Source organism: Schistocerca cancellata, chromosome 2 (assembly GCF_023864275.1).
Source record: "Schistocerca cancellata isolate TAMUIC-IGC-003103 chromosome 2, iqSchCanc2.1, whole genome shotgun sequence".
Classification (NCBI taxonomy): Eukaryota; Metazoa; Arthropoda; class Insecta; order Orthoptera; family Acrididae; genus Schistocerca; species Schistocerca cancellata.
In genome coordinates this window covers 664,066,153-664,092,279 of record NC_064627.1, presented here as the reverse complement: position 1 = coordinate 664,092,279, position 26,127 = coordinate 664,066,153, and the positions used below count along the sequence as shown (strand labels likewise).

Sequence of the window (26,127 nt, the reverse complement as noted above, 5' to 3'; positions counted from 1 at the left end):
AGAGGCAATGTAAATAGCTAGAAATATAAATTGCACATTAACATCCATACAATGAAACCTTCAAAATCTTCAAAATGGAAGAGAAAAAATTTCAGAGACTTAGTGTATGATGAGTGAGCTGACTTAGAAACTCACAACGTCGGGTACAGACCAGAAGAATATACTCAACCATGAGTAGGAATTAATGAGTCACATAAACCAGAGTATTCAAGGATAAGTTGACTTATGAAAGAACAAAATAATGGAAAAATATTAGGCCTAAGATTATGATGCGGGGATCGACCCATAATTCCAAACCACACCGGGTACAAACCAGCAAAAAATCTTTCGACACAACAAAATGAATAATGTTCATAACCATATCAAAAAGTTCAGTTACATGCAAAGAGAATTTGTAAGAAGCATCTTGCTTCAGTCAATGGTTGTACATTCTCCTTGAGTACACGCACACACACACACACACACACACACACACACACACACACAGTGGCGATGGCCAGGGGTACACAAAACAGAGCAAAGCAGGAGTCTGTTCACAACTCAAGACCCAATCAGATACAATATTGCAATACTCAGGGTTGATTCAAGTAAAAATAGTCATAAATAGCTTTGAATGATGGCACAATCCAGTAGCTTGAGAACAAAAATCAGAGTATGAAAGCAGGCATGTATATACATCTTGTTATATTGTCCATACTCGTAAATAATTTCCACACTATTTGCTAACTGTCCATACAACCTAACCTATGTACACAAAGACCTAGAAGATTCACTTACAAATGATAAAAAAAAAACAGTACATACTGATTGAAAGCTACGTAATGTATTGTACTTGAAAAGACATGCATTTATGCTGAATAACACTGTCTATAGCAGTCTTGGCTAACAATTCACAAATATCAGTCACAACACAGATCCAGTTGACAGATGCTTGAGTATGTTAACCAGCACCCACAATCTCTTGCAAGTTGACTGGTCCAGCAGGGTACAGCCACATAGAAATGTGGGAAATGTATCTGCTCACATCTTTCAGCTTCCTCCTTATAGTTCTCATCACACGCTCCAACGGATAGATAACTCCCTGTCTAGCAATCACATCAAATCCTGAAACATTGGTTTGTGTCCTAAGCATGCTGTTCAGTACCTTCTTCACATCACACAAAATATGTTGTCCTTTGTCATTCTAAAATCAGTTATATGTGATTTATGTCAGGTGCGATTAACAAGTGTTCACATTTGAAACATTAATAAACACAGTTAAATGCAACAAAAAGAAGATGCTATTCCTAATTTTTACAGTACAAATTATGATTATTGTCCCATTTCAAAACTGTACCAGGATATACTCATTTAGTCTCATGGCATATATGTCTCAAATTCTAAAGCAAATATCTATTACCAAACATAATTATATAGTGTATCATAGATTTTTAACTCAGTCAATAAATAAGACAAAACTTCAAAAATCACAACTTACATACTAAATTAATGGCAAACAAAGCACAGTTATATATTTTTATAAATTTACAGGTAGATTTAAATTCAGTCAATGGAAAAGATAGAATCTAAAAATCACAACATCTTACATACTAAATTCATGACAATGGAAAAAGAACAAACAAAAAACCTCACATACAAATAATTGTCCTTTCTTCTTCTGCAACAGACAAAACTTTGTTATCAGTCAACAGATCCCAGCTGAACCCCCACTTGTAATCTTACCCTTGCACACATCACCATTAAATTACACTTAGTCTCTTCATTATTTTCAAAAGATTCGAGAGGTGTAAGATATACAAAAGAAAAACTTTTTACTCATCTTCATTTTCTCTTGTTGTTGGCTCCAAGTCTTGTGTGTAGAGGTACATTCTTGCGGCTGAAATTTTGATTTTGTGGTTCTTGTTGAATTGAATAACTGATGAAGATTTGCCTGTATATTTCTTGAATTTTATTCTTTGTCACATTATTAAATATCACTCCGTCACTACATTTCCACATTAAAAAAAAAAACAATAATTACTGTGTTGTTGACAAATGTAGAAAAAGTCGCCGGCCGCAGTGGCCGTGCGGTTAAAGGCACTGCAGTCTGGAAACGCAAGACCGCTACGGTCGCAGGTTCGAATCCTGCCTCGGGCATGGTTGTTTGTGATGTCCTTAGGTTAGTTAGGTTTAACTAGTTCTAAGTTCTATGGGACTAATGACCTCAGCAGTTGAGTCCCATAGTGCTCAGAGCCATTTGAACCATTTTTTGTAGAAAAAGTCTACTTCCATCAGAGGCATGCTGATTACTCCTTACACTCAGCGGTACCAACAATATTCCATAGAGTTGATAAAGTGAAAGAATTTACAAACTTTCTTGACAAAAGAAGAATTTTTGCTAAAATATATCATATTTTGTAAATGAGCCCAGAAATAAATTTAATAATTAGCATTAGATTGTGCAATTAATAATATGAATTTTAAGTATGCCAGAAATTTCGCAATTTCAAATACTTTTGAAAGAAGAATTTTAACTGTACATAGTAGTGTAACAAATTTATTTCTTTTTATACATTTTAGTCTGAAGTATAATACATCATATACAAAAATATATGAAATTATTTTAGTTAGACAGCTGAGACAATTTTAACCTATACAAGAATTGATAGTATAAATGATATTGGTTATTTCTATAAAAAAATAAGGTAATGTTAGAGGAGGATGTCCTATTTCACAGTGACACTGTGAAATTCCCTGACTCTTGTTGTCAGCTATGTTGCTGTTCCAGCAATCTGGCTGAAGACTCACTGACTGACACCTTTCAGTCTGCAGGTGAAGCCGTAGTATTAGATTACGCCCCCAGACTGCATTAGAGCATCCTTGGTCTCACTTTGGAAGATGACAATGACCCACAGTGACAGTCAGGATTGCCTTCTCCTCCTAAAATAAGACAGCATAACTAGTCTGTGTTGATGCTGCTGCATGTGTGGCTGCTCGACGACTGATTCCATCTTACCAGAAACATTGCTTAAATTGCTGCCAGTTATCAGACCACAACTTCCGGCCGCCAGCAGCAAGCTGAGCCCTTTATCAACTTCCGGTCTCAGAGCAATAGCACGTGCAATGCTAAGTAATACTAGTAGCGTCGCACTAAAATGCCCAGTGGACAACATATATGTATTTGGCACTGATGAGGTCAACACCAGCATCGATCTGAGTATCATCTTTGAACTAAGCTAAACATTATCTTTGTGCTCTTCCGTCGAGCTGTTCTTTGTAAGCCTTGCTTATGTAAAGAGGTGAATAAATGAACTCCTGTTAATAAGGTGTTGTTTGGTGTAACTGACCCGAACATCCACCTCACTAGTGACCCCGACGTGATATGAACACGCAACCTTCTGATGCAAAGTACACAAGCACACTTCACCCCCCCCCCCCCCCCCCCGCCCCCTCGGCGCCTTTTCGATCCCTCCTGGGTGTTTCCAGCACATTCGTATTGACATTTTTGGCCCTCTACCCCCCTCTAACGGCTCTCGTTATGTTCTCTTGTCTATCGACTGAACAACTCACTGGGTTGAGGCTGTCCCCTTCCCTTATATAACGGCAGAAGCTGTTGCTCGAGCTTTTGTCGAGTCATGGGTATCGCATATCTGTTCAATGAGATTTGTAACACTTGTGGCATCCAGCACATCCATACCACAGCATATCACCTGCAAAGTAACAAGCTAGTTGAACCCTGGCACTGCACTTTCAAGGTGGCTCTTCAATGCCACGACTCTCTTTGGATGGAGGCCCTTCCCCTGGTGCTACTCGGCATTCGTGCGATCTATTAGGAAGACCTCAAAGGCACAATAGCCGAGTTTGTATAATGCCAGAACATCGCTGTCCCTGGCGAACTTGTGAGCCCTTCTGCTTCTCTCCCTCAGTCTGACTCACCTTCCTTCGTGGACACCACTTCATCAACCTCCACATCACTCTGCCCGCCAGCCATTCCTGCCCTAAGGTTCACGTCCTGAAATGTCTGGACAATTGCGAGTGCGTCATGCTCCGAGATGACACTGTCTGTGCTCCCCTCCAACCTCCTTATACCTGCCCGTACCGAGTTCTCCGGTGCTCAGCCAACACCTATGACCCTATGACATCCAGATGAAAGATTCAGCTGTCACAGTCTCTATCAACAGACTTAAGCCTGCTCATGTCAAGCCTTCTTCCACCCCCCCTTCAGGCCACGACCATGCCACTCACAGTCATGGCTCACAACGCTCCGACCACTCCCTCCAGGTCAGACTTACACACTCAATCGAGTGACTTCCAGCTCCAACGTCGAGCTCTCCTCTGACCTCACCCCCTACTCTGATCTCACACACTCCATCGAGTGATCACATGCTCCCCACGTCGAGCTTACCTACAATCACGCCCTTGCCGCCGGGCCCTTCGCTGGTCCCTTCGACCTCTCTCATGTCGCCTGCCTCACCCTGTCGAGGTTTCTCACACTCCCCCATCTTGAATGTGCTCTCGCTCAAAGTGTTTGTGCCTGTCCCCCCAGACATAATCCACGACATCTTTATAATACTACGTGATGATACACTGTTCATCGTGTGCTCATGATGGTGCTCATGACACAACCTCTGCCATTCCCTGCCACCTGGTGAAATGTGTTCCCCTCTCGCCTGACGCCGACCTGGACATGCTTCGTGTGTTCACCACGCCCACCGGAGACATCGTTGTCGTCGTTCTGTTTCTCCTGCAAACCACCAGCCTACCTGTTGCCACACGTCCAGCACGCCCAGTACGACGCCTGGATTGCTTCAACGACTTCCAGGTTCGGTGGCCGAACCTTCCTTCACGACATCTACCCACACAGCCCCCCTGACGATGCTCTCAAGCTGACCGTGGTCTGGCTCCCGCAGACCAGCGGACCATCCCTGCTGTCCCTGCTGCGGGGGGGTGGGGCTATGTGGCGCCAATGAGGTGGACACCAGCATCGATCTGAGTATCGTCTTTGAACTATGCTAAACATTGTCTTTGTGCTCTTGCACCGAGCAGTTCTTTGTAAGCCTTGCTTGTGTAAAGAGGTGAATAAATGAACTCTTGTTAATAAGGTGTTGTTTGGTGTAACTGTCCCCAACATCCACCTCATGTATATAGTAATGTGTCACATCACCAACAACTTTAATTTTGGCACTATTCAGTGCACCTTTAATCCATACGGACACAGGCTCTGATTCATTTACTTTACTACGATTCCTTGTCCTAAGAACCAATGACATTGTAGACATATAGTAAGATGATCCACGATCTCTGTTATACACTTCACATATCTGAAATGTACGATAAGCAATAACCTCTCGGTTGTTAAAAGTCTTCAGCTCTGATACAGTCTCCACTTTATTACCATGCACGCGGCACTAAGTAATACTAGTAGTGTCGTGCCTTACAGTGTGTAAAGCTATTGATAATATATCTATTACTAAGAAGAGGGGAGTAGGTGCACAAATTATTCTTCATGGTCCTTCAGTGTTGTGTGGACGCATATTGAATTTTACACTTACTAATGCTGATGCTAGTGCACATGGTACTGGTTGGGTTACTGTGGCTCTAGTACGTGTTTACCAACTGTATCATGTCACGGACTCCTTTGAGGAGAAGTTATATAAACAAATGTGGTATAGTGCCATGAACACATGGCACTCTCCTATGCAAACCTTTTTATAGGCCATCCAGATAAAACTTCCCTAGCCTTCTAAAACCTCAAAGTTCTTAACTGGTTCAGATTCATTGATGATATATTCATGATATGGACTCAGTGCCATTCTGTCATAATCTCGACACCTTTTCTTCCATCCACTTCACCTGGCCCATTTCAACTCAACACATCTATCTGCATTAAACCCACTAACTACCAACAGTACCTGCATTTCAACAAGTGTCATCCCTTCCACACCAAAAACCTACCCATACAGCCTGACCACCTGTGTATCGGCAGTGATGGGAACTTTGTTGCTCAGTATGCTGAAGGTCTCACAAGGGCCTTCACAGATAGGCACTATCCCTCAAACCTAGTCTGTAAAGAATTTTTTGTGACATATTCTCCTCCACCCTAAACCTCCAACCATCACCAAGAATCGGCTACAAAGGGGCAACTCACCACTCCCCCCCTTCCACCACCCATTGTCACCTGGACCAGAAAAACTTAACCATATACTTCACCAGGGCTTTAATTATCTATCATTATGCCCTAAAAAAGGGACATCCTATGTATGATCTTACCCAACACTCCTAAAATGGTGTTACATCATCCACCCAATCTATACAACATCAGTCCATCCATATACCACTCTCACTCCTGACTCCTTTCCACAGGCATCATATCCCTGTGGAAGACACAGGTGCAAGAACTTCCCAATCCAACCACCCAGCAGTTCTTACTCTAGTCCTGCCAAAGGCTTATCATATACCATCAGAGAGACAGAGGGACCTGTGAAAGTAGCCATGTCATATATCAACTGTGCTGCATTCAGTGCAGGAATTTTTATGTTGGTATGACAACCAACCAGCTGTCCAACATAATGAATGGCCACAGTCAAACGGTATCCAGGAACAGATCTGACTGTCCAGTGGCACAATATGCAGATGAGCATGATATACCTAATTTCAATGGCTGAATAACCAGCTTTTCTGAACTGTGCAGATGGGAGCTATCCTTGCAACACCTCCCTTGCTCCCGTAACATTCCCTAGCCTCTCTGTTAACCCACTGCCCCCACACCTCCACCCAACAGTCCCCCCTTTCTCAGTCCTATCATCCCCTCCCACTTCACGCTCATTGTGCTCTGTTCCACCCCCCACCCTCTGACACCTGGGCATCACATGTCTAGCCTTTGCACCTGCCACCTCTCCCTCCCGCATTCCTAGCGACCAAACTGATTGCCTCCTTCCAGAGCAGTATGTACCCACCCCCAATACTTCTTCCTGCTTCCTGCCCCTCTCCTCCTCTACTCACTCCACCCAACACAACCCACACTCCACACTTCTACATCTGTCCAACAGAAATCCTGAAATTGTACATCCAACCAGCACTCTGTGGTGAAGAGCCTCTCCTCCCCCCCCCTCCCCCCCCCCACACACACACACACATCACCAGGAGAGGAACAGATATGGCTTTAAAATCTATGCCTAAAGGAAAATCTCCAGGAACATGATAAGGTGTGGACATAATAAAGGCAACAGACGTCCAAGGCTACAATATTCTGAGGGGGGGGGGGGGGGGGGGGGGGGAGGCTCTTCACCACAGAGTGCTGGTTGGATGTACAATTTCAGGATTTCTGTGGGACAGATGTAGAAGTGTGGAGTGTGGGTTGTGTTGGGTGGAGTGAGCAGAGGAGGAGAGGGGCAGGAAGCAGGAAGAAGTATTGGGGGTGGGTACATACTGCTCTGGAAGGAGGCAATCAGTTTGGTCGCTAGGAATGCGGGAGGGAGAGGTGGCAGGTGCAAAGGCTAGACATGTGATGCCCAGGTGTCAGAGGGTGGGGGGTGGAACAGAGCACAATGAGCGTGAAGTGGGAGGGGATGATAGGACAGAGAAAGGGGGGGCTGTTGGGTGGAGGTGTGGGGGCAGTGGGTTAACAGAGAGGCTAAGGAATGTTACGGGAGCAACAGAGGTGTTGCAAGGATAGCTCCCATCTGCACAGTTCAGAAAAGCTGGTTATTCAGCCATTGAAATTAGGTATATCATGCTCATCTGCATATTGTGCCACTGGACGGTCAGATCTGTTCTTGGATACCATTTGACTGTGGCCATTCATTATGTTGGACAGCTGGTTGGTTGTCATACCAACATAAAAATTCCTGCACTGAATGCAGCACAGTTGATATATGACATGGCTACTTTCACAGGTCACCCTGTCTCTCTGATGGTATATGATAAGCCTTTGGCAGGACTAGAGTAAGAACTGCTGGGTGGTTGGATTGGGAAGTTCTTGCACCTGTGTCTTCCACAGGGGAAAGACTAGAAGCCTGCAGACTGGAGCAAGGGTGTTACACTTCCTGTGGTTAAGAAAGACATTAGATGGAAAGCCACTAATTATAGAGGAACACCCCTACTGCCACATGAACTGAAAAATTCTGGAGAAGATCACAGAGCAAACTTGAGAAGGAGCATAGAATCACAAGTGGAAGTAGAGTGCTATGAGTTCAGAAATAACAGATCAGTAGTGGAGCTAATTTTAAGTACCTGCTTGCTGATGGAAAAATACTGGGAGATAGGTAACTGTTAACTGTATTCTTACATGTAATCCAGATGCTATATTATGACTCTACTGTAGCTGCATGCAGCTGAGAAGTGCAAAAGGCAGTGTACCAAGTGATGCTTTAGCTCATGGCATCATTCTTCCACTTCAGTCTCTTTCATGCATTGCTGAGTGTACTTTGATTGTGTAGTGGTGTTTTATTATCCAATATACATGTCCTGGCAGTTATATTGTTCACACAGTGTTTGCTATGGCTGATGGATCAGAGAATTGTCAAGTGTTACATAAACAAATATAGTTATAGTGTTCAGAGTGTATAGCTTCTTCAGAAGAGAGGCTGAAGCAGACAACTCATTGCCACATTATACACACTCCAATGTTGCCGACAGCGAGGCAAGAATGGCTGAGGCTTGTGGTGTGAGGCTGAGAACTGTGCAGCATATCTCAAGCAAAGCAAATGTATCTGTCAAATCCTCTGGGATGGTATCTCTTAAACTCCCAGGCAAGCAACACAGTGATAAGAAAGTAGAGCAACACAGTCATAAGGAAGAAGTAGGCAATCTGGAAGATTTTTCTAAGTATGTTTTACATCGTACAATATTTGATATGTATTTAAGAGGTGAATACACAACTGCCTAAATTTAGTTATGTGAATGAAAAAGAACTTGAATTTTAGTAGTAGCCAATGCACAATGCTAAGAATGTTAAAAGACAAGGGCTTTCAATATTTTAAGATGAATGATGGGATAAAAGTAATATTGTGGCTGCAAGGAATGTATTTTTAAGAAGAATGCAGAATATTCAAGACAGTGGAAGGTCTCACATTTATTATATTGACAAATTGTATGTGAACCAGAACCATGGAATGTCAATGTACTGAAAAATGAGTGATGGGCTTGATGATCTTAAATTTCCCGTAGGTAAGTTGTACTTGAAGGGTCAGCCAACACGGTGGTTATTCCTGAGACCAAACTTATATTTAAGGCTTCAGAGTCAAACAGTTCTGAGGATTACCATGGTGAGGTGACATACAATGTATCTAAACAATGGTTTACAAAACAATTATTGCTGTACTTCTGCTAAAATTCAGTTATTGTGATGGATGATGCCAGTGTCCGCTCACTGCAACTCAATGAAGTCTCTACTACCCATAACAGAAATCAGATATTATTGCTTGGTTATCAAGTAGTAGCATTCCTCACAATCCATGATAAACCAGAGTTGAATTGATGATGTTTGTCAATGCAAATAAGCCAGCATATTGTACCTATGAGACAGACATGGTTGCTAAACAATATGGGCACCAAGCAGTTAAATTGCAATCATATCATTGCCATTACAGTCCCATCAAGGTTATATGGGGTTAGTTGGAAGCTTACATCAGAGACAAGAACAATACTTTTGAAACTGGAGATGTTGAGAGTCTTACACATGCAGCAATAGAGAACATAGTGGTTTTTGCATGGATAGATTGTGTGAGGCATACACAAAAATTATGAGATGAGGACTGTAAACAAGAAATTAGTAGGTACTTTATTATGGAGCCTTTTGCAATAACCTTCATGAGTCATATCCATCACAATCAGAGAGAGAGCAAAGATCATGGCATCTATTTATTGCCTTGAAGTTAGTAAGTAGTAAATTGATAACTGCCTTATCCATATGGCTGTTGAATCCATGGTTGCATTATATATTTTAATACCTATGGATCCTTCTTTGAAACAGTGATTATACAATGTTACATTTTATTTTTGTAGAGGCAAATAGTGATTGCCAGTAGCCACTACAAGTGCACATGAAAATAATTTCTCACATTTCACAAAAATGTTCTTTTTTTATCTTTTTATTATTTGGCAAACTGGGTAAATACAAGACAATGTGAGTAATTCATGAGGCTAACTTGAATATATAAAGCACTAGTATGTGGTCAACAGACAGTATCATTTTCAAAATACATTACATTAATAACCCTGCTGAATAACACAAAATACATTGTTTTATTTTCACTCAGGTATATTTCAGTATTATTACACACTGATCACTGTGAGTTTTCTTGCCTAGTTCCACATATGTTCTGTACATCAGTGCCAGTCTTGGCTGATCCAGGTGTGCTTGAATGTGGAATTTGTAATTTTTGTAGAATAAAGTTGCTATTAAAACTCATTTTCATTTGTGTCATGTTCACATGAACACAACATTTTCAGTTTGGAATCAAAATCATTTCAGTGTTTATCTGATTCATCGCTGTCTTTGGTCATTATAAAGGGATGGCAAACAATTGTACTGCCTGCAAAACCTATAGTACCTTGTTGATTTATGTGGCTAGTGATTTCTATATTCTTTAATCTGTGTGTTCATGACAATATAGATGAAAAATTTAATGACATCTTGTTAAACATTACTAGTTCGTCTCAACCACAAGTTCAAGATAATGCTTTTTTGTCTAGAAAAGATCATCACTGATGCTATTTTCTCTTGATAGAATGAATTACATATGAGGACAAAAACCCATTACCTCTGTAATCACATAGATAGCATCAAAATCAATAAGTCAAAAATGGTTTAGAATCCATAAAGCTAGTGAGACAAACTGGTCAGAATGTCTGACAAATGTGAAACTGAAGTAAATTTATATGGAGAATATTCTTTAGTAGGTACTCAATGTATCCAATAGTGAAATTCTTATGAATAACAATATTGCTAGGCTTGTGACTACTATAGCAACCCTATCGGCTGGCAGTGTAGCAGTGACAATACAGAAAGGGCAAACGTGATGGTCAAGCATTTTCCCTCTCTCTTTGTGCATAACACTTTGCTTAGTTGCCATCTTGCCTGCATCCCACTATAACTGTGTACATGTTGCAGAGTGATGATCTTCATGGTTTCAGACCAAGAGTGGAGCTCGTCACTGTTGTGGAAGACGTAATAAAGAATGTCAAGAAAATTTTGGCGAACTTGAATCAGTTGTCTTTGCTGATGATGTCATGATCTGAGATAAAACAGATGAGGAAGTTCAGATCAGATAAAACATATGAAATTCAAGTTCCAGGACTACGGCCTCCACATCAGCAAGACAAAAACACTGGTTATGATAGTCAAGAGAGATGGGAATCCTGCAAGTGTGAAACTAGGAGATCACCAATTAGACTGTGTAGTCAATTTTCTGTGCATTGGAAGTATAATCTCCGGAGATAATTTGATTAGACAGGGTATTACCAACAGAGAGAAAAATGGTGCTGAATTCTATCAACAAGTAAGAACACTTTCATGGGATGAGAAGAGTCCTGAAAAAGCAAAATTAGTGATGTTCAGCATTTTCTTCATACCAACATTAACTTACGGCATTGAAGCATGTACAATCAGAAAGAGACAGTACTTTGATCCACCAACCAGAGGATTAAGATGGATAGACAAGGAATGAGGAAGTGAGGAAGAAAGCAGGAATCAAGACATACCTTTCAGACAGAATCAGCACATCCAGATTACAGTGGTACAAGTCGTACAGGCATATAATGAGTCTGTGGCAACTCCTTCCAGTGCCTACATCTGTAGCAGTAGACAATGGTTTCTGTGGACCAGATATCAGCCCCCCCCCCCCCCCCCCCAACACCCTCGCTGGTCAGTTCCATTGGAGGGAGGACTTAGCAGACTCGGTTTCCAGATGCTAGGCATGCCAAACTGTTGCTTGAGCAGTCTCTTGTTCCACTCCGATGAGGCAACATCCCAACCTGTGCTCTCAGCACCTCACCTGCAAAATGCCACATGGCCCACTTTGTTGTCTGCCACATTCCCTCAGGGTAATCGGGAACTGCAGAATTCTTATCCTGCGCTCGTCATCGTTACCCTGTTGCAGTCTGTTTAATAAGAGGAGTGCTATCATGTTTTCTCCATGCCTCCTTCCCAAGATGTGTCTCCTGAAGGTACTTCTATTTGCTACAGGGGTGCAAAGCCTGATGCCAGATGCCCAGTTCGTCCTCCCAGTATCAGCAATTGGAATACTCTGTGCATTGTAGTGCAAACAGCCCAGTGAAGTGCTGTGTGCGCCAGGAGTACCAGGCTGATTTGTTACCATTCCATCCCTGGCCATTTTGGCATCCCTTTGCTGCCAAGTGCATCATTGAAGCAGTTTTCCCATGCTGCTGGATGCCGCCGAACAAAGGTTGTAAGCCACCCGTGTTCTGCCCAGTCCAAACTCTCCGTGATTAAGTGGTATTAGCTCATTTTGAATGTTACTGTAGTTGTTAGCTTTTGAGGTTAATAGGTTAGAACCAGCCTGTGTGACTCGTCCAGCACTCCACATCTTGTATAGCCATTTTCCTTAACAAACACTCCATTTAGGTGTGGGTGCTCCTTATGTGTACAGAAGGGAACATAAATCAATCCTTCACTGGTGACCCACTCTAAACCAAAGCACCAAGTCCCGTTACTGAAACATGCTGGTTTTGCTTTTTTTATTATTATGATTAGCACAACCCACATGATCACAAAATTAGTTCCTAATAGGTCAGCCGGACACATCTTGCTTGCAACCCTACATGTTCCTTGCCCTCTCCACCCTTCTGCACCACTCCATGCATGCCACCCCTCTGCATGCATCATTGCCTCCTGCCTGCACCCCTTCACGCATGCTCTCCCTTCACACACACCATTACTTTGCATTCCGCACCCCTCCCCATGCCCCTCTGCATATTCCCTCCTGCCACGAACACCTCCATGCCCCTCCTGCAGCTGACAAACATGCACCCGGTCAAGCCGCAGCGTAACTGTGCAACGTATTGAACACCCCTTCTCGCAACAACACGTGGTGGAGTTTGTATTGCATAGTCCGTGTCGTGCATGTCCCGCCTACCTTCTTCTCCACAATGTTGCTTGCCAGCACCCTCCTGCATACTGCAAAATGTTGCCTACACAGTTAAGTCGCTATGTGTCTCCCAAAAGTTCCCACCCCTATTGCAGGTACTCTCAGTGGGCTCCCTAGCCAGCAGCCCCCCATTACTCCTCCTGCCCCAGTACCTAAGAGCACTCCAGAGGTGTCAGAAATCCACACGCAGCTGTCAGCACTACAGAAGTGCTTGACACAGCTGACCCAGGGGCAGCATGCTCAGCATAAGCTCACTGCTGCTCGTTTGCTCCTCTTCAACCCGCGAGACCCATGCCTGTTGTTTGCTTCCATAGAGACAGTTTTCTCAAGCTGCTCTATCATGAGTGACACAACAAAATTCAGGATGGTTGTCGGCCACCTCAACCTGATCACCACTGCCGCCCAAGTCCATCCTCCAACTAAAAGAATGCATCATCTCCAGCTCTGCATCCTTGGAGCTCATCAAACATTCAAACAGTGTGATGAAATGTACTCGTCCCTGTTGCTGGATCACATCCGAGCACTCGCTGAACTGCACACTCTCCCCAAAGGCATGCTCCTAAACTGCTGGCTTGTGCACCTGACAGCCTCCATTCAGGCTGCCCTGGCCTCACACGTCCACTATCATTAGGTCACACAATGGTCTTGGCCAATAAACTCTTCAAAACCCTGAACTCCTTTTCCACTGAAGCTGCAGCACAGAATGCCCCACAGCTCCAGCCAGCTGTTCACCCACCCCCACCCCCACAGGTGCCCACCACTCTCAACAGTGTGTCATCACCACTGCCACAAACAACTACACCGTTGGAGCAGTGGTGCTACTTCACTCGCTCCCAATGCCACACACAGGAGCTGCCCATGCTCCTTCTCTCACTGAGAACCACAGCATGTGCACAGCAGCAACAACCTGTGCATGTCCCACAGCAACCATTGTCAGTGAGCTTCAAACACTCCTCTGCACAGTTGACAGCAGTGTTTTCCTCTCAAAAGGGGGGAACTGTATGGTGACTCCTTCCATTGCCTCCATCTTTAGCAGCAGATGACAGGCTGCACAGACCAGAAACCAACCCCCAAATGCCCTCACTGGTCACTTCCACTGGAGGGAAAACAAAAGCCTGAATGCTGGACACTTGGTTTGTCCTCCGGGTATCAGCAACTGGAGTACTGTGTGCATTGTAGTGCAAATAGTGCAGTGAAGTGCAGTTCATGCTAGGAATACCAAGCAGATTTGGTACTGTACTACCCCTGGCTGTTTTGGCACCTCTTTGCCACCAAGTGCACCATTGAAGCAGCTTCCCCATGCCACTGGACAACTCCAAACAAAGGTTGTAAGCCATCCATGGTCCACCTGGTCCAGACCCTCCTTGATTAAAAGGTATTAGCTCATTTCAAATGTTACTGTAGTGTTAGCTTTTGGAGTTAATATGATAGAACCAGCTCATGTGGCTCTTCCAGCATTCCACATCACTTATTGCCATTTATCTCAACTAGCACACTGCTTAGGCCTGTGCACCCCTTAGGTGTATAGAATGGAACACAAATCATTTCTTCAAGACTGGAGACTGCAAGAACACTTCGAGTCAATTTGAAATGAGAGTTGGAAGGAAACTGTGCAGTAGGAAGACCAAGAATCCACTGGTTGGACATGATCAAGGAAGACCTCGCTGCCAGAGGAAGGACAATAAAGGATATTCTCTTTGACACATTACACATGGACAGAAGAAAGCAGGAGAAGCTTGTTAGCAGTACATAGGAAACTGGAACTGTATGATGATGATGATGGTGATGGTGATGATGATGATGATGACAATGAACAAAAAACTGGACATTGCAATCAGTGTCAAATTGCTGTGTATATAATAGGCCTAAATAAAAATGTGTTGTGGAGTGAATGTCTGGACATAAATAACATAACTGATTTAATCTCTATTTTGTCTCAGTCTTTTAGTACAGTATTTTTTTCTGTGGAGTGGTGGGCTTTGAAAACTAACCTACTAAAATCTTTTAACTACAGAAGTTTGTCTGAGCCATGGTGAAAACTGAAAAGGAACAGACATGCAAATTTTACAACAGTTTCTCATTTTTTTCAAAGGGAAACTCAAATCTTTTTGAGGATAATTTCCTTTTAATTCAGTATGAGACTAGACACACATCAAGTTACATGTTACAAAGATAAAAACTGAAACTGTATGAATACATCCACATTAGATGGGTATGAAATTTACAAATAAAATCTGGAAGAGGAATGATCCAAATCTAAAATACTGAAGGATACCTGGAGAAATTAGCGCATAAAAATCTAACACATACATATTATCAACACATATGCAATATGTAATCAAGCAGTACGTACAGCACACCATTGAATACTCCTTAAAGATAAGTAAAAATTGTCACAGCTCATAAATCAGTCATTTGGAATAAACAGACAAGTGCATTATAAATTGAACAGAACCAGAACAAATAGCATGAGTGCAACCTTTCGAATGTTAGAGACATGTGAATGTCACATAATGTTCACTTGCCCAAAATAGAATATAAACACAAAATGTTGTTCATGATGTCCCACCAAGTTTGTAATGGGTGTGCACAGTGAGCTAGAATGTTATCTTGTTCATTATTCAGTTCTGCACAGTGTTCCACAAATGTCATAATGAAGGAGAACCTTCCACAATGTGGAATGAGTCAAGTTATACAATAACACACAAATGCAGCCATTATGGGCAACTTCTGTAAAGTATACTAACCCCAAATTATAGCTAGCTGTAGTCTACTTACAATGATAATTATAGCAATTACTTTCATATTACTTCTGTACATATATTAGAAGAAAAACAGGTACATTGAAAACAGCGATATTCTCTTAGATTACCCAGCTTCCATGTGGGCTTATTTTGAGTAACCTCTACAGGAGAGGCAGCTAAGACAAGTCATCCAAAATATATCTCAAATGACTAAATATATAAGTTGTATTTTTTGCTGAATTGTGATGGCTAATGTGATGAATTTTCTGACATACCAAATAATTTTTACATTTTTAGGTGCCTATTGATGTCTCTATCATTTCTTATGGAACTACGTGATTGTTCTGTGGCACTGGAAAGGACATCTAAAGAGGACTTCAGTGATGTAACACTTTATCAAACAGTAACAAGATAACTGAAAGGCAAACCACTGTCCTTGACTTAGGAGAAAAGGAAATGCCCACCCTACTTTACTAAACATAAGCAAACTCAGGTACAGTCCAAATGTGTTAACCTGTGTGCATTAAGCCTATCAGTATGTGTTGTGCTGTTGTAGTGACCACATAACTTGCTTGTGTAGATTTTTAGCCTTTCATAGTGTACACAACAGTCAAAAAAGTGGGTCTGATTTTCATCTGTGACACCAGAGCTGGGTCTACAAGGGGCATTCAATAAGTAATGTAACATTCTTTTTTCTCAGCCAATTTTGCTTGAAAAAATGTGGAACTTGTTGTGGGACATTGTGGAATATTCCCATATTTTCCCACTTCAGCCTTACAGCTTCATTAAGTTCTGATAGGTGGCATGTGTAATGGAGGTGCATTCCAAGCAGAAAGCTGTCATTGAGTTTCTTTTGGCAGAAAACCAGAGTACTGGAGATATTCATAGGTGCTTTCATAATCTCTATGGAGACCTGGTGATGTATCATTAGGTGAAGTGTTTGTCGTCATTGCAAAATTGGGCAAGGTTGTGCAAACCTGTTCAATCTCCCATGTGCTGGTTGGCCACACACAACTGTGACTCCTGCAATGTTGGAACATGTGGACACTCTCATCTGAAGTGATCAGTGAATCACAATCGAACACCTTGCTGCTCAACTGGACATCTCTGTTGGTAGTGCTGACCACCAATTGGTGTGTGCCTGTTGGGTTTCCTCATTGCCTAACAGAAGACCATAAAGAACAACGAAGGACCATCTGTGCAAAATTGCTTGCACATTATGAGGCTTATCTTGACATTCTTTGTCAAATATTTTCACAGATGATGAAACACGTGTTCGTCACTTTGAACCAGAAAAAACAACAATCCATGCAGTAGCGCCACACCACCTCTCCTCTGAAGAAAACGTTCAAAGCCACACCCTAAACCAGTAAAATCATGGCGATGAACTTCAGGGACTCTGAATGGGTTATTCTTTGATGTCTTCCCTCATGGTGCAATGATCAACTCTAAAGTGTATTGTGCTACTCTGAGGATATTGAAGAAATGACGTCAGTGTGTTAATTGTCACAAAAATGCAAATGGACTTATGCTTCTTCATTACAATGCAAGGCCTCACATAAGGATGCACACCCAATAGGGGCTTACAAAACTGCATTGGACTGTTCTTTCTCATTCATGCCACAGCCCAGATTTCATACCTTCCACTTCCCATCTGTCTGGCCCAATGAAGGATACAGTCCATGGAAATCAGCATATAGACAATGGGGAGGTTATTGATGCACCAAGATGTAGGCTATGACATTGACTTGAAAATACAAAACTCAGATTGTATCTCCAAAGACCTGCTGGTCAATAGTAAATGAAATAAGAGACAATAAAACAAAACTAAAAGGTAACATCAACATTCAGATATCTAATAACAATATTGATGTCACCAATCCTCAGGAGATCAGAAATATTTTTACTGACTATTTCATAGATATCATAGAAGCTGATTTTTGTACCACAGATAAAGTACCTGTTGGAAGTCTTGCTGAGGACAATTCTGAACCTGATCAACTCCATGAACTTGAAATCAAGGATATTTTGCAGCTCATCACAGAATGTAAAAACAAAAAATCCGCTGGCTGGGATGAAATTTCTCATTTTTACTTAAACAGTGCAAAAATAATATAGCATATCCTTTGGTGCATCTAATAAATAGTGTCTTAAAAAAAAGGAGTGTTCCCTGACACACTAAAATTAGCCATTGTTAAACCTCTCTACAAAAAAGTGATAAACAACTAATAGAAAATTACAGACCACTCGCTTTAACTTCCATTTTAAGCAATGTAATTGAAAAAATAATTCTGAAATATATGTTAGAGCATTATAATAAGCACAACATCCTGGGAGATTTTTAGCATGGTTTCAGAAGTTGTTGTAGCAACATGACTGCAACACTTCAATTTATGCTAAAAGCTCTTGACAAAATTAATGAAGGCATGCAAGTAGCTGGAGTTTTCGTAGACTTATCAAAGGCTTTTGCTAGGGTTGATCATAAGGTACTTCTGTCAAAACTGGCCAGAGATGACATAAGTGGAAAACTATTGCACTTCATTGCATCGTATTTAAAAAACAGAAGACAGTGTACCTCAATCTCACACAATAATGGAGAAACATTAAAAAGTTATACATCAAGGCTCAGGAATATTAAATTTGGTGTGCCTCAGGGTTCGATAATTGGTCACTTCCTTTTTATATGTTACATTAATGGTTTCCCAAAGATAGTAAAAATGATACCTTCATTACAATGTATGCACATAACACTTCGGGCCTTTGTTGGGAAAATGATATTCTTAATCTTGGCATAGTTGTAAAAATTTTATAGGTATTGCAAAGGAAAAGTTTGAAAATGACAATCTAAAAGTCAACTTGCAAAAAACAAATATAATCACCTTCAATGTTGGTGACTTGCAAACTTGTATTCATTCTCAAGATAGTAATATTTAAGGGAAAATCTGCAGTGAGTGTAAATTCCTAGGTATATGCATAGATAGCAAACTACTATGGACACAACAAATTGACAATGTATGTGCAAGGCTATCATCTAGCCTACATGTTTTAAGAAGAATAGCTCCAAACAATGAGGATGATGTATTTTGGTTTAATACATCCATTTCTAGCATATGGTATTTTGTTGTGGGGTGTGGCTTCCAAAAATCATGTAGGCCAAGTATTTAAGCTCCGGAAAGGAGCCTTGAGAATATTAGGCAAAAAAGATGCTAGATATCATGTAAGGGTTTGTTTATAGATTTTAAAATTCTGACTATCTATTCTAAGTATATGTTTGAAACAATAGTATTAACTGTAGAAGATAAGAAATAAAAGTTGTAATGCAGAAATTAATGATCACAATAAATAATTCTGCAATACTGCATTTCATACACCTTTGGGTCCTGATTAGAGTTAGTCCTTGATATTAAATAAAGCTCTTTCTTTCTAGAATAGAATACTTTGGTTTCAGATGCTACTAATTTTTGTCTCAGCTTTTTTGTAGTTGTCACTGAACTGTTGTAAAGGAAAGATATATTCATTTAATTTATCATCCACTGTATATCCTTGCTAAATTTCTTCCCTTTCTTCATGCAGAAAATTGTCTCTGAAGAGAGTGAAAGTCATCATATAGTTCAGTGAAACAGTCCTTCTTCTATTTTAGCTTAAAAGGATAGATGGGCATGCTTTATTGTATCATTTCAATGTCATAGTCAAATAACAGGACTCACACTGTTTCAGTAGAGACAACTGGCTTAAGAAATAAATTATCAGTATGAAAAATTCCAAAAATGTTGATTGCTGCCCTTTGTGCTGACTTTTTTTCTCTGCTAATGACTGTTACTGTGTCTGTGGCTAATCAGCAGCTCTATCTTCCAGAAATATTAATGACGGTATTTATGTAAGTCATAACGGGAGGAGACCAAATATATATCTTAACAGACACAATATTTGGTTATTATCAACTCTGGTTTAGTTTCCCTCCTGTGGCACAGTTTATCATTATGATCCTCTGATTTATGTGGCAGAGATAGGACACCAGTTATACAAATGAACTGCCTAAGATGCCATAATGTTGTAGAGGTATGGAGTGGATGGTCTCTACAGCAAGTAATGGAGCCAGGATGTTAGTGGTCATGACAGCCTGCAGTTCACCACCCTGGTTATGGCTGCAGTGGTGTGGTGCACATATCTTAAGTACTCATCCAACCTTCAGTCACAAAGAGAACATACCATAGAGTCATTTATTCTCTGTCAAAAATACAACAGTGTCGAAGTTGCAGTAGGATACAAAAATTGGGCCTTTATATATCATCACAATAATATGTACTGAAACTATATATTGTTTGATGTTTAATTTACAGAAATTACAATTATAACATCACTCATTAAATTAACTGAATATATTGTAAAATTGGTTGTTTTTAACAGTTTCTTCTACTACAAGGGTTAAGCTGAGTTATTTGTTTAAATGATGAAATTAACAGATACAGTCATGCAAACAATACTTTTGACAAAACTGGTTATTACTTTGGAATTAATTAAGAGCTGGCTTTGCAAACATGTTTTGAGTAGAGCCAAATAGATCCTTTAAGAATATTATTAGTTGTTCCTCCAAATGCTTATAATTAGTACAGAATTTATATTTGTTTGTAAGTCAACAACAGAATTCATATTACGAAACAATTCCTGATTTCACCCTATAACAAAAGTATTAACTATGAATACTCGAAATAAATTAGAAAATCAATTACATACATTAAACTAAGCACAAAATTAGATCTGGTGATATATTCTTTAAGACTGAGGGGCAACCTTTCTTTTTTATGGAAATGCAGATTGTACTCACATATGTTAACAGTAATTAGTCAAAAATGAAAAAAATGGATTTTAAGGAGGCAATGGCAAAACAAGAGGGGAAGTAAAAAATATCCCAGCTTAGTTCATCACAAGTGCAGCATGCCAAGGTGTGCCAAGTCAAAGAATGGACTCCAGCATGAACAAATGCATCAGCATCTCACAGCGATGAAGTGTGCCCACACAGGTGATGATGGTGAGGTGGGTAGGTGGCCCAGGTACAAACCATGGTCTTGCAAGGTAGGTGGCCAGTAGCTAATGGAAGTTAGCCAGAAGATGGCTCACTTACTGGGGGCACCAAATCAGCAGCAGTCAGATTTAGTGCAGACAGCAGATCTACAGCTAGAGGAGACAGCAAGTTGACCCATTTCTTAGTGATGTCTAACACATTCTTCCCCTCATAAGTGGCTCCTGTTGGTAACTGATTATGTCTTCCTAAAATTTGCAGTATATATACAAGTCTAGTCTGCTGTTGTTTTCAGAAATTGTAGTGTTTGTCATTTATTTAAGTCAATGGGACTGAGGGACAAGGTGTGATTGCTGAGCAAACATGACATCATTGCCCAGCTTTTCCATGTATCAGTAAATTCACAGCTCTAGCAGTGTGGTAAATTAGTCTTTCAAGAATGATTTCTTTAGTTGCAGCATAATCCACTTACAGCACATGCAAAAACACCTAACTGGTCCTGTACTGTGGCTTCTTGTGTCATCTTGGTATGACATCCCCCACAAAGTTGATTATCAAGGTGAATGGTGGTGCAATACATCTTCCCGCTTCAGAAAATTCAGTCCTCCAGATCACAGACCATCTATAACTCCAGGAAAAATCTTGACAACACATCTCATAATTTGATATTCAGGTACAAGACTTTTTGATTTCTCTGTACAGTAATCCAGCATGAACCACGATGGTCACTGGCTGCTTACTTAACTGATCATTATTTCCTACAATTATCCCAGTCAACTGACAACTGTTGCACCAAGAGTTCAAGTAGTCAGGGATTGCTGCATGTGGTGGAGCATCTGCTCTGCAGTAATGTGTAATTCTTGAACTACTATTAGCCTCCTGAACTTGCCTTGTTTTTCACATATATCTATTATTACAATTGAGCTACTACATAAAAAACTGAAAATAATACTGCAAAACTCTTTTGACCCAACAAAGTCCCTTAACAATTTATTTTTAACAGTATATGACCCTATTCCAATGATCTCTCTTGCTTGGCATTTCTACAACAAAAATTTTTGATCACTTACCTAGCGATATGAAACGTCTGACAGATAACAGAGTAAAATTTGAAAAAAAAAAAAAAAAAAAAAAAAAACACTGAGGGTGTCTCTCCTTTACAACTCCTCCTATTTCATAGATGAATTTCTGTTTCTGTAATGTGTAAAGATGGTGGGTAGGAATTACTAACAGATATCCATATATCTTTTCCTCTTTTTGTTAAAAAATAAATGAATAAATAAAAATAAGAAACTTAAAAAAATTTAACCAGATATACAAATTAATTTGTGACGTGAATGTAAAATGACTTGTTCCACATCATTATGATTTACTGTGCAAAATGATCCATCGAATATGTATCTAATTAACTAACTAACTCTGGTAGTTTCATAGCTCACATGTTTGGGAAATCTTTTGGTAATTTGTTTGTGCGGCAAAAGTTTGCCATGAGTTTTCTCAGCACATTCTGCTCCAAAACTGTACCCATACATAAATACATATGGTACTACCTATAAACACTAAGACAGTCTCTCTTACTTTCATGTTAATTACAGGCTTTTTGTAATGCTATGATTCCTCATGTCTTGTGATACAATGTCATGTGAATTGAGTCTTAATGACTGTGTTTTCAGTTTGGTTAGTTTTCCCTTCACATGGGTTTAACCTTGCAGCAGTACATCATTAGAAACAGCTTCCCCCGAGTGGAACAATGCCTCACTGAGTTCTGCTGTCTGTCACCAAAGATCAGTTTTTCTTATTACACTTCCTCTTACCTCTCGTACATACTTCGTTGCAAATATAATCAATTTCATAAACTTCCCAATCCCCATATACTCCTTCCTGAAATTATTTAGCCTTTTCAACCCAATTACAAATATTAGAAGCATTTTTCATGTTTATGCTCTTACCCACTCTGCCCTTCTGTGGGAGCATATACCATCACTGGCAGAGATGAAAGTGGTGTACTAGTTATGACTAAATGTGTCTGTACCACTCACTATCTACAACATTTGCAAATATAATAAACATCAAAATAGCTTTCTGTGAATCCTTCATAGAACCTACAACAAAATTACCATCTGCAGCTATATTCTGCATGACACAAAAATCATTGGCACATGAACTTTCCTGTACATGCCACTCCGGATTGCAATTGACCCAGGCTCCCTGGCCTGTCTACAACACCTGTTAATGTCTGTTAGGGTAGATACCATTGCACTTAAATCATTATCACCCATGTTGTTATTGACACACTCATTTATCTTTGTACAGCACACATTCTGTTTGTCTGGTACTACAGCTAACACAGACTTTGAATTTGTGCAAGATACTGAAGCTGGTAATCCCACATTGATTGCCTTAACTTTCACAGTCTTAATATCTCCTACTACAAACATTATCTTCTTCCTCCTGACTGTCTACTTTCAAGAAAGTACTACCCTTATTTAACCTGTCCATCATCTCCTTATTCCTGACATATTATACCCGTGGATTAACAGTGTGCCCCCTAAAGAAATTTACCCACTGGTCAACAATCTCCACCTGTGTCTAGCCCAGTTTTTGTCCTTTCTTTTCTCTCACTTCTCCATAAAACTGTAGATAAGCTTGGCTGAGTCAACGGTAGTTAAATCTACTTTGAGAGCAGATAAACGAGATGAAGTCCTGTCCTCTCTCATAGCCTTCAATTGCTTAAAAATATGTGTGTTGGCTACCCACAGCTCAGCTAATTGAATTGTCAAGGATTGCAACAACTCCTCCAGAGTACCCATCCTGTGTTTTCAACTCCAGAGTTATGGAATCTCTATCCAATAACATAGACACTTAATATTACTTGGAAGTGCTTAGAAGAATTTTGTGCTTGTGTATTTTACATCTTTTTTGCACCAGAGACAAATTTTTCAGGTCACCATGTGTGTCACATTTCCTTCTTTATGATGATGGTATGTTTCATTCATTTCATATTGAGGAGGATTGTGAAGCATGAATATCATTACTAAAAAGAGAAATTGTGAAGTAGTGGTTAGTATTCCTATTAGCTTAAAACGGTTGTGACATTAGGTTCTTGGATGCACTCCACACAAAATTTGGATAACCTTTTTCTGACTTGTAAAGATTTTTTTCAACAGCGGTGAATTGCCCTAGAAGATTATTCCATAACACATAAGTGAATAGAAATAGCCAAAGTAAGCAGATTTTGAGACATTAATATCTCCAGTTTTGGTGAGTAGCCAGATGGCAAATGTTGCTGAACTAAGCCATTTCAGGGTTTGGTAAATGCGGTGCTCCCAGTTAAACCTGTTATCTATATGTAAGCCCAAGAATTTCAAAAAATCTACTCTCTGTATCTGCTGGCTCTCATGTGCAATGTTTATCTCCTTCAGGCTTTTGGGAGCAGAATGGAAATGAATGTAATTGGTTTTGCTGAGGTTTATTGATACAGAATTTGCTGTGAACCAATTCAGAACATCCTCAAGTAATTGATTAGCATATAATTCTAGGTCAGAGGATGTCTTATTGTCTATCACAGTACATACGTCATATGCAAACATTGTAAGTTGCTTACTTTGTTTGAGAACAAAGGTAGGCCATTGGTATATATGAGAAATAGCAGGGGACCAAGGACAGAACCTTGTGGAACTCCATAATTTACTGTTCCCCAGTCGGCCTCTACCCCTCCTATCTGCATATTGTTACCATCTAACATTATTTTCTGTTATCTGCCCTGTAGATAGGATTTGAGCCAGTTGTCCATTTGCCTCAGAGTCCACAGTGGCATGCTTTCTCTATAAGTATTCTATGACTGACACAATCAAAGGCCTTAGACAGATCACAAAATATGCCCACAGGCAATGTCTTCTTGTCAAGGCATTCCAAAATGTTATTGGTAAATGAAAATGTAGCTTTGGTTGTGGACATACCTACTAACCAGGCACAAACTGATATACATTTTTACACACCTCCAGCATGATGCCACATTTTATGTATGAAAACAAAATTAAACATTTGGTAGAAGACCTGACGGCCCAACGTAACACTCACACTAGTGAGGGAGGGGGGTAAAAAATAAGAAAAAAATAGCTCTCTCTGGTTTCACCTTACTGTCTTCTTACTGTATCCTACAGATGGAGACGTGGCCCTGTACCCAGCTGCAAATATCAGCAACCACTTCTGTCCCCAGTTGTAGAGGGTAGGGTTGGAAGATGTATATGGTAAGGAGGTGGTGAGAGGTGAGTGGTGGAGCTCGGCTGCTAGTGGTCATGATGGCAAGCAATTTACCACCCTAGGAGTGCATGCAGTGGTGTTGTGGATGGAATTCAGGTGGTTGTCTGAGATCCAGTCATACAAATAGCAATATCATAGACTTTTAAGAATAATCAAATTACAAAATTTCTGACATTTCTAAAGTTCATATTATTAATTGCACAATCTAATGCAAATTATTAAATTTATTTCTGTATTTATTTATAAAATAATGTTATATCTTGGTGATGTTTCTTCTGTTGTGAAGAAAATATGTAAACTCTGTGCTCTGGTAAGTCTGTGGAATAGTTAGTACTGTAGAAAGTAAATAGTCGTGGACATGCCTCAGAATGAAACACAAATATTTTGCTAATCTTGTCTCTAATAATGTAATTTGTGGTGTGATAAAAATGGAGATTGTGAAGTCAGTGTAGTATAGAAGAATGGGGTAAAAATAAAAGGATATTTACAGCAACAGAAAAATCTTCATCAGTCATTTAGTGCAACAAGAACCCACAATGTTAAACAAAAATTTCCAGCAGCAAGAATGTACTCCTAGACACAACAAGACTTAGAGCCATGGACAACAACAATGAGATAATGAATATAAGTAAAAAGTTATTATTTTGTATATCTTACACCTTTGAAAATAGGGAAGGTACTAAGATAGTGAATTTAATAGTGATGTGTGGGTGAGTAAGATTACAAACTGCATTCTTGTTTCTGCCCAAGGAGTAGATGACTGTTACAGAACACCCTCTGAAGAGACATTTAAGCCTCAGATATGCATATAAAATATTGTCAAAGATTTGAATATGGCAATTTGATACTAATTATTATGTGAATTACACAGCAGTTAATAAAGAAGTTCTGGTGGAAGCCAAATAGAAAGTTCATTGCTACATCAGGTTCAAGTAAATTTTATATCAAGACTCTGTGATTAGTAGGAATATTTTTTCTTAATACTGAAGCCACTAATTACATAAATTCTTTA

General features: G+C 40.1%; 1 protein-coding gene across 1 annotated transcript in view; it reads right to left on the bottom strand.

Moving 5' to 3' along the window:
• Positions 1–1,082: 1,082 nt before the first annotated feature.
• LOC126162362 (integrator complex subunit 13) overlaps positions 1,083–26,127 on the bottom strand; it is a 302,316-nt gene continuing 277,271 nt past the window's right edge. The window contains exon 13 of the mRNA XM_049918816.1: positions 1,083–1,104. Within this exon, the coding sequence (XP_049774773.1) occupies positions 1,098–1,104 (7 nt within the window). The 3' untranslated portion in view covers positions 1,083–1,097. The remainder of the gene's footprint in view (positions 1,105–26,127) is intronic.